This window comes from Narcine bancroftii, chromosome 10 (assembly GCF_036971445.1).
Source record: "Narcine bancroftii isolate sNarBan1 chromosome 10, sNarBan1.hap1, whole genome shotgun sequence".
Taxonomy (NCBI): domain Eukaryota; kingdom Metazoa; phylum Chordata; class Chondrichthyes; order Torpediniformes; family Narcinidae; genus Narcine; species Narcine bancroftii.
The window spans coordinates 45,076,346-45,086,730 of record NC_091478.1 but is presented as its reverse complement, the minus strand read 5'-3'; the positions used below and the strand labels follow the sequence as shown (position 1 = coordinate 45,086,730).

At 43.0% G+C, this 10,385-nt stretch overlaps 1 protein-coding gene across 1 annotated transcript; it reads right to left on the bottom strand.

Moving 5' to 3' along the window:
* Positions 1-4,052: 4,052 nt before the first annotated feature.
* Positions 4,053-7,917, bottom strand: cox5b2 (cytochrome c oxidase subunit 5B2). The gene is made up of 4 exons (XM_069900827.1): positions 7,761-7,917; positions 6,346-6,416; positions 5,311-5,410; positions 4,053-4,253 (listed from the first exon to the last, which is right to left on the bottom strand). The coding sequence occupies exons 1-4, from the start codon at positions 7,861-7,863 to the stop codon at positions 4,141-4,143; spliced, it is 387 nt and encodes a 128-aa protein (XP_069756928.1). The 5' UTR covers positions 7,864-7,917; the 3' UTR covers positions 4,053-4,140.
* Between the last annotated feature and the right edge of the window lie 2,468 nt (positions 7,918-10,385).

Below are 10,385 nucleotides of genomic sequence, written 5' to 3'. Positions count from 1 at the left end.
TGTGAGGTACCTGAGGTGGGTCAGCGTGTCATTGAAGACTCTTGTAAACTTCCTACAGGTGCATCGTGGAGAGCATTTTGGCTAGTAGTATCACTGCCTGGTATGGAGGTGCCACCTCTCACGACAAGAATAAACTCTAGAGGATTCAACCTGCAACATCACAGGCACCAGACTCCACTCCATCACGGATATCTACATGAGGAAGTGACTTAAAAAAGCAGCCTCTATCCTCAAAGATCTCTCCACCCAGGCCATGCCCTCTTCACTCTGCTACCATTGGGGAAAAAGGTACAGGAGCCTGAAGATGAGCACTCAATGAGTCAAGGACAGCTTCTTCCCCACAGCCATCAAATTCCTGAATAATCAATGAACCAGACACTGCATTTTCATGCACTATTATTTTTATGATAATATTGCAAGATGGTTATGAAGGTTTGATGCAGAGCAAAGGGCTCAGCAATTTCCCAGTTTTCATCCAGTCTCTGTGATGTAGAGATGGCCACAGCAGGAGCACCAGATGACTCCTGCAGATTTGTAAGTGTTGCTTCACTTGGAAAGATTGTTTTGTGTCTGAAGAGTGGTGTGGGTGCAAGTGTAGCACTTCCTGCAGTCACAGGGGAAGGTGCCATGAGGGTGTTTAGTGGGAAACGATGAGTGGACAAGGGATTCACAGAGGGAGAGGGGAGGAAAGGGGAAGATGTGTCTGATAGTGGGATTATGTTGTAGATGACAATTGCAGAGGTTAATGTGTTGGATGTGGAGGCTGATTGTTGAGGACAAGGGGAATCCTGTTTTTGTTGCATCTAAGGGGTGGGGGGGGAAAATGTGGCTAAGGTCTAGGTTGATGGTGGTAGAGGGGAAGCCATGTTTTTTGAAGGGGGACATCTCAGATGATATGGACTGGAGGACCATCTTAAGAGCAGATATGATGAAGTGTAATGAAGTGTTGTCAAGGTAGTTGTGGCAGGTAGTGGGTTTGTCAATAATGCCTGTAGAAAGGGTGTCTCCTAAGTTGGAGAGTGCGGCAAGAGTTGGAAAGGTGAGAGGGAAGCGCAGATAAATGGGACTAGCTCACGTGGTAAACCCTGTCAGCATGATTGTGTGGGTAACTGCAAATCTGGAGCCTCAGTAGCTAGATTGGATCCTCGAGGGAGGTCATCTTGGTTCGTGGCGGCAAGGTACGTATGGCGGTATCACACACGAAAATAAGCCTGTTGTGAGCTACGTCCTTGCAGTTATTCAAATACCAACATCAGAGGTTGTGGCTTTTGGATGGAAAGAGATCAGATTTTCTCGTGCATCAAAATAAAGTGCAAAGGACAACTAACACAAATCGGGGACAACCCAGGTTTATTATTTGTTTAGCTTCTTTCTCTGACCTGAGTATTCCATTTCAATTTTATTAAACAGCTTAGGAGTAAATTAAGTGTCAGTGAGACCGTGGGAAGAAGCACCAAGTTTTGATAAACTTTGAGCCATTATTGTCCAATTCTGACTTTTTGGAAAATATGTCAATAATCCAACTCGTAATTGAGGCTCCATACCAAGAATGCATAACTGTTATTGGAATACAAGGGAGAGAATCAGGACAAGTCAGCACTCACAAGAAATAAGTTAATTTTATAACTAACCTCATACCATTACACTTCCCATTCAATTGCATAGAGAAAAGGCTCATTAAGGAAGTCTACTTCCTCAAAATAGAGAGAGTGCAGAGAAGGTTCACGAGAACATTGACAGGATGTCAGGGTTTGAGGTAAATTACAAACAAAAGTGTGAGAAAACACTGTTTAGTAAAATCTCATGACCACAAAGGTTACTAAATATTAGAAACAATGTATAGGTCAGTTCAAAAACTTCAATACAACACCTGCTGCACAAACCAAATGTGTTAAAGTCAACATGCACCAAATTGTTGGATGTCATACAAAATGCAGAAAACAGAATTCAGAACTTAGAACACTGTATCAGTCTTCCATTCTTCATCCCACCCCCCCCCCCACCACCTTGCTTCAACCACCTCTGCCAGAAGCTTATTCCACATCTCAACCGTTTGCGTGAAGAAACTTCCCCTCATGTTCCCCTTATAATTTTCCCCCTACAATCTCAATCCATGGCCTCTGGTTTGAATATCCCCCACTCCTAATTGAAAAAGCCTATCCACGTTGACTCTCTGTCCCTTTTAAAATCTTGAACACCTCCATCAAATCCCCCCTCAATCTTCTACACTCCAGAGAAAAAAGCCCCAGGCTGCTCAACCTTTCTCTGTAACTCAAACCCTGACATCCTGTCAATGTTCTCGTGAACCTTCTCTGCACTCTCTCTATTTTGTTTATATCCTTCCTATTAATTCGGTGACCAAAACTGCACACAGTATTCCATGCTTGGCCTCACCAATGCTTTGTACAATTTCATCATAACATCCCAACTCTTGAATTCAATACTCCGATTTATGAAGGCCAACATTCCAAATGCCTTCTTCACCACACCATCTACCGGAGTATCAACTTTGAGGGTACTATTTACCATAACTCCTAAATCTCTTTGTTGCTCTGCTCTCCTCAATTGTCTACCATTCAATGTATATGACCTATTTACAAAAAGGAAGCTGAAAAGCCTACCTAAAATATTTTTAGCAATAAAATCACACATTAGCCTAATTTTGTATTTTCAATTGTTTTAGAAGTACCACGTTGCTTTCAAAGCTAATTTTGCTGTTGACCAATCCCCATTGCTTTGCCACACATCCCTGTTGGAAGAACTTCGAGTAAGGCAGCATCCACAGTAGGCAATTAACATTTCTGACCGTAACCCTTCATCAGGAATAGCAAAAGTTGGATGGTTAGCGTAGCGGTTAGTGAAACATTGTTAAAGTGCCAGTGATTGGGACCAGGTTTCCAATCTCCGTATGTTCTCACAGTTATGCTTGGGTTTTCCCCAAGGGCTCTGGTTTCCTCCCACCATTCAAAACATTACCAGGGGCTGTAGGTCAGTTGGGTGTAATCGGGCAGCATGTGTGCTGAAACAGCCTGTTAATGTGCTATATATCTTAACTAAAAAACTAACTTAAAGGGTGGGGGGTGGGCATAGGAACACAGGTTGGCAAGTGATGAAAATACTTGGGAGGGAGAAGAAATGGAGGTGATGGGAATACGAGGCAGAGGAGGATGCAGAGGCTAATGGGGAAGATGGAGGAAAGTTTGGGTGACAGACAATTGGAGAGGGTGGGGGAGGGGTAAGAGGAGAAATGAAGCCAGTTTATTAAAAGCAGGGTGGGGTGTTCATGAAAATAAAAGTGTGTGGAGGAGGGAGGTTATCTGAAACAGGAGGCCGATGTTGATGCCTTCTGGTTGAAGACTGTCAAGATGGAATTCAAGGTGCTGTTCGTACAATTTGCAGATTGAGTGCACCAATCAGTTAGGAGGGGATGAGAGAAAGGCCAGAAGATTAAAAAGGCATGGACAGAAATTCAGCAATCTGCAATTACAGCATAAGATTTTGAGCAGAAATAAAGGTTAAACTTACATTTGACTAACTGTTATGTCAAACAATGATTTAGCTGTGCTTGTAAGTTGAATGTCAAATAACCCAAAATACTCATATTTGGCAAACACATTAAGAAGACATCAAACATGAACTGGCAAACAATTGAAGTCTGGTTGACTCATCAATTCCTCGCTCATGCAAAAAGCAAGATGCCAATTCTTACCCTGCAGAATATATGATTTTATGTTCAATTATACAGGCCGTATAGCCAACTAATCCAAGAAGCGGCTTTCTATTTTCCTGTATCACAGACATGCAAACTCTCTTTTGATTCTTTTACACTACAGGATAATTAATAGAAGCCCATTAACATTTGGGAGAGTGGGATATATCCATTCAGATGAAGTCCGGATTGAACAGTGGTCCCTAGAATGGACTCCTACACCACTTTTCCACGCTTGGTCTCTTGATTATTCCAGGAGTTAAAGCAAAGCACAGCACTCACTGCATCCACTCACCTAGCATTCTGGCATTTAGCGGCATGGGCAATGACTGAATGACACAAATAATCAACAGTGTTTATTTTGTGTGGTGGGAATTATCCATACCATCAATAAAAACAGTAGATCAAACTATTTGACTATTGTTACGAGGCTAATGAGGAAGCTCGTGGTGCTCAAGCTTATAGTGAGATCCACAGGACGGACAGCGCTGGGGCTTTCCTGAATGCAGCCAAAACCAAACAATGGCAGTGTTATCCTCTTCACCTATAGATCCAACAAAGCAAATCTCAGCTGAAGCAACTTTTAAAGCATTTATTGCAATTAATACATAATCAGACAAGTTATTAGATAAATAAAAGATCTAAATATATAGCGTTGGATTAGAGGAGGGAAATGAAGGGAGGATGTAAGGCCTCTAATATTAATTTTATGACTATTACTGTATTTACCACTCATACCCTGTTATCTCAAAATCTGCCGTTAATGAATATTCTACCCAACCTTAACTCTGACATGCTAATTGATATATTCTCACTGCTTATTCGTGAGACGCCCAAAGACTAAATCAGGCAGTTCACAGATGGCCAATAGATGTTTTATTTACAGGTATGCCAATAGGAAATCCAATGGTGCACAATGCCTGAGGTCGTCGAGCTACTGGACGGGCTTTGTGGTGGGCACAAAGAATATCAGGCAAGTCATAGAATGGTGACAGGTCAATCCCAGGTTAGTCAAAGATGATTTCCAGGGATAGGATCAGAAAGTAAAAATAAAATCAGTGGAAGAAGAGAGATCAAAGTAAAAGTTGCTGCCAGCGTTAAAAAAAAGGAACTTCGTAGATTCTGTGAGAGCTATTGATGCACGAATAGGGCAGTGCTGATAGCATAGCAGTTAGCGCCACACTGTTACGGCACCAGCGATCGGGGTTCGAATCTGGTGCTGTCTGTAAGAAGATTGTACGTTCTCCTTGTGTGTGTGGATTTCCTCCAGGTGCACTGATATCCTCCTACTCTTCAAAACGTTCCCCTCACACTCTTTAAATTTGAATGGCTTTTGATAGCACATGTTAACTGTGTTAACTGTGCAGGGCCTGGGGTTCCCCACGTTTAACCCTGTCAGATGTACTGAGAACCTGGATTAAAAATAAAGTAGAACTTTGTGCAATGCAACATGTTGCAATTGAGTCTTAAACCAATCCAATTTCTGAGACAGTTTATAGGATTCAATTCCCATGGCAGAAACTTAATCCTAAACTGGTCCAATGCGGTTATAATTGAAATACTATTCTAGCCAGAATCATTGATACAAAGTCTCCACTTACATATGCAACCAACAAGCCTCTTCTCAGTGATTGAAGGAACAATGTGAGGATCCTCCTTGGTACCTGCATACTCTTTAGGTTTGTAAATACTGTAGGGGTCCTAGGAAAACATTCAATTGGAAAACTCAGAACTGAAGAAAATAAAAAGTAACAAATGTCTACACTGAATGGTTCAGCGGTTTTGCTAACGTTAATTTAAATGAGTTAACCCAACATCATTTTTAAAAAAAAATAGAGTCCCAATTTCACTCAGAAAAATCACATTCTTTCTGGTTACTTTCAGATCTAGACTCAGTCCAGTTTCCAAAATACCAACAGTATCATATTTCTCCTATCTGACTGTTTTGTACTAAACCCTGCTACTCAATGTGTTCAGCAGCTAATTTCACTTCTTTCTACAACCTAATCTCACCAGGTTTTGACATTTCAAGGGCTTGCTCTCAGCTTTATTGCACAGCTTTATATCACATGGTTTATCCCAAAATGTCTTTTTACCTCACATAAAAGGAAAGTACTCAATAAAAATACCAGGAATAGACAATACAACCCTCTGAGATGGTTTCATCAACATCCATAATTAACTTCAACTCTGCTTTCTTGCCCCAGTCCATCTCAACAATGAGCACTTTTAAGGTGGAAAATTCTAAGTATATTCCTCTGTAAGGGAAAAACATTTCTTCAACTAAACCTGAAATCACAATCCAAACTAAAAGAAACTGCCCTTAAACGTCTATGTCATGGTATTTCCAAATCTCATTTCATTAGCTTTCATTCTCTACCCAATTTCATTCACAATGAACAGGTTGATAACTTTCTATAAGCATAATATTTTAAGGCTTGGAGAGAAATAGTTAATGCAATTGTTCAATTAAATGTTTCTAATAACAATAATGCTCTGAAATTCAGAACAGGAATAAAATGTTATGCAATTATTTTAATACATTCACATGCGATCGTCCAATTACATGTTGAAATGCTTGATGTTATTACATTCCTGAATTTGTCTTACTTATTTAAAAAAAACAAAGCAAATACCATTCCTTTTTTCATTGCTTCCAATGTCTTTCGTTCAAGGCCAGTGGACTGCTCTTCATCTGTTGGAATACCTAAAGGAGGGAAACTTACTTTCTTTTTAATATATTTTTATGGAGTTTAATACGGAAAAAGAAACTTTTAAAGGAGGGAAACAGAAGTGATTTGTTGTAATAAGTTACTTCCAATTAAACTTATAAGCCTGGTTTTCAGACATGAATTTCTGCCCCTATCCTTCAACTAAAACAAACAGCTACAAACACTGGAAACCACGCTGCCTACCCAATTGTATTAACTTTCTTTAACTTCCTCTCGTCCTAATGATGGGAGAGAGCTTCGTTCTTTTAAAAAAAAATCTAGGTTCCGGTACATTTCGGAGTTGTGGTGTGCCCTTCAGACAAACTATTTCAGGTGAAGGTACAATTTAAAGTGTCAATCTTGAGCTGAAGCAAATAAAACCAGGTCACAATTCACTAGAATTGTGAATGATTTTTAAAAAAGGAACCTTGAACATCCAAGGTAGCATCCATACCCCTCTGCAGAAGTAGCAGTGGAGCCTGGACTGGTCTGGCCGTAATCTTTGTACCCAGGAGCACTCAAGGCTGGGTGCCATGGTCCTGCTCCAAGGCTGGGTGTCATAGTCCAAGGCTAGGTGCCATGGTCCTGCTCCAAGGCTGGGTGTCAAGGTCCTACTCCAAGGCTGGGTGCCATGGTTCAAGGCTGGGTGTCATGATCCTACTCCAAGGCTGGGTGCCATGGTCCAAGGCTAGGTGTCATGGTCCTGCTCTAAGGCTGGGTGCCATGGTCCAAGGCTGGGTGTCAAGGTCCTACTCCAAGGCTGGGTGTCATGATCCTACTCCAAGGCTGGGTGCCATGGTCCAAGGCTGGGTGTCATGATCCTACTCCAAGGCTGGGTGCCATGGTTCAAGGCTAGGTGCCATGGTCCTGCTCTAAGGCTGGGTGCCATGGTCCAAGGCTGGGTGTCAAGGTCCTACTCCAAGGCTGGGTGTCATGGTTCAAGGCTGGGTGCCATGGTCCTTCTCCAAGGCTGGGTGCCATGGTCCTACTCCAAGGCTGGGTGCCATAGTCCTACTCCAAGGCTGGGTGCCATGTTCCTACTCCATGACCAACAAGAGTCAAGGTCAACGATGTCACCTCGGGTCTCTTGGCTATAACCAGCGTTGCCCCGCACCACCGGGCCTCGGAGCTCCGACGCCTGGGCCCGGCAGGGTAGCTGATGCCCTGACCTTCACGGGGCCCGCTGCCGCCTCCCGGCCGAAGCCCAAGGAGCCGAAGTGGCCGGGCCTGCCGCAGCCCGCCGGCCCCTGCGCCGCCAAGGTCACCCCCTCCCCCGGAGCACGAGTCGCCGCTGGGCCGGCGGGGCAACAGGAGGGGGCAGGGCCGCAGCCGCATTTTACCCGTCAATGCCATGGACCTGAGCGGCTGCCGGGCGGCCGGTCTCCCTGCAGCCGCCAGGCGCCTGAGTCCCACTCCGCTCCGCGCAAACAGCCGTGCCGCCATCGCGCTCCCGAATGGCAGGCCCTTGCCCTCCGCCACCTGATGGGCAGGGAGCAGCAGCCAATCAGCAACAGGGGGCAGGAGGGAGCGGGCGTGACGTCAGCACGAGAGAGCAGAAGGCCGTTCAGCCCATCAAGGATTAACGCTCAGATTTACTGCTTGTCAATACACATCACACACTCGAGAGTCCTTTTTCCTGCAGTCCAGGCAGAATTTCGACATCTCAGTTGTGCAAAAAACTGTTCAAGGAAAGAAGCGTGTAAAAAAAAGAGAAATGTAAATTAGGGAAAATAAGCATTCTTTCTCTTTAAAATATTTTATTAACATACCAGCATGAATAGAGAATTGACAATTATATAATCATTTATTTGTATACAAGCCAATAAAAACGTCGATAAAACTACAACAATAATTCCCAGCCATTATTTATTGAATAATGTATAAAATAAAGGGAAAAAGATAAAAACTGAAATTAAATCTAATCTGTCCCCTCCCTCTAATCAAGGTTACCTTATAAATTAATTTTAAAAAATTTAATAATGTGGAACCACTGCTGAACCCCGGAGAGCAGTCAATGAATCACCAGAACATACAATAATTATTCATTCTTCCAATTATAAAACAAATTCAAAGAATTGCCTCCACAATTTCATAACATTCAATAATAACCAAGGTGCAAAGAAAGTGTCCTTAAATGAGTCTGAGTTGGTTGTTGAGGAGTCTGATGGTGGAGGGATAGCAGCAGTTCCTGAACCTGGTGGTGTGAGTCTTGTGGCACCTAGACCTCTTTCCTGATGGCAACAGTGAGAACAGAGCATGTACTGGGTGGTACGGGTCTTTGATGATTGTTGCTGCCCTCCGACAGCAGTGTTCCCTGTAGATGTTCTCAATAGGGGGGAGGGTTTTGCCTGTGATGTCCTGGGCTGTGTCCACTTCCTTTTGCAGGGCTTTACACTCAGGGTAATTGGCATCACCATACCAGACCATGATGCAGCCGGTTAGCACACTTCCCACCACACTCTGCTAGGGTTTCTGATGTCATACCAAACTTCCGCAAACTCCTGAGAAAGTAGAGCCACAATGTTTTGGGTCCAGGAACAGTCGTCCAAAATAGAGACTCCCAGGAATTTAAATTTAGTCATCCTTTCCAACCTTCAATCTCCCAATGATCACTGACCTCTGGTTTTCCCTTCCTGAAGCCCACAATCAGGTCCTTGGTTTTAATGATGCAAAGTGAGACACTGGTGTTAGTAGAGGGATATTGAAAACATTGCTGAACAGTGTACTGATAGTAGAGGATCATCAGGGAACAGGGGGTTGCGCAGGGTTCTTTCTTGATCTGGTGGTCAAATCGGGTGTAGACTTTGAATTAATCTGGGTATGATCAACTTCACAATCCTCTCCAGATTAATCGCAAATTGTTTTTACCCATAAAAATCCTTTCCACCCATCATTCCTCAGCACTTAAGTACCACCACTAAATCTTTCTGCAAAGCTTTGCAATATCAACCCCATTCCTCTCATTGAATTGCTTGTTGAAAGGAATTGAATTGGCTTTCTTTGCCCTTTCAGAAAATGTATTTCAGACTGAAAGCCCTCACCACCAGTGGTCAGTGGAGATGGGTACTGTCCTTGTCTGGTCTTGTCAAAGTGAAGCTCGCATGCTCTACCAGTGATTGCTTTTTTCTATCTTTCCCCAACCACACCACCATCACCACCCCAACCATGCTCTGAATTACCTACCACATTTAGAAGACAACAGGCCAGTAGATTGATCAGTTCCTGTAAAAATTATCCCTGCTGCAGTTGGAGTTTGGGTCGAGCTGATGATTGAGAGGTAAGGGGGTAAGAGGGAATAGATTACTGGGAAACAAGATGGGAAGCGAAATTGCTCAGAAGGCTAGCATAAGTTCAATGGGCCAAATTTCCTCCTTTGTTGTGAGAAAGAAACATCTTAAATAGGTAATACTGGCTATGCCAACAGAATCAGGTCCCTTTCTTTTGCACGTGGTCTTGAATCAAACCTAATACAGGACCTCAACCTGAATGGTCAACTATTCCTTTGCTTCCATAGATGCTGACTGACCCACCAATTTCTTCCAGCAATTAAAAAAAAATCTGTTAATCTTTTGCCAATTAGAAGCATTTTCTCTTTAATGGTCTGTACAATTCATGATAATAAGCAACTCAATTAAATCTCTTCCCAAGCTTCCCAGTTCAAACAATAATCGCAATATGTTCACACTACTGAAGTCCCTCATCTCTGGGTCATTCTGGTAAATCGTCACTACATTCTTTCTGAAGATCTTCACATCCCTCCCAGAGGACATTACCCAGAATTAGCAGAAAGGAGATAATACGAGGTTCATGCCTGATCCCAGGGGCAACCCCATCTTACTTGTACAAGTGCAAATTATTTTCTGTCTCACATACCCATCAACTTCCCCTTGATTCTTCATTTCTCTACTCTCAGGGTAATTTACAGTAGCCAATTAATCTATCAACACACCTTCAGGATGTGTGAC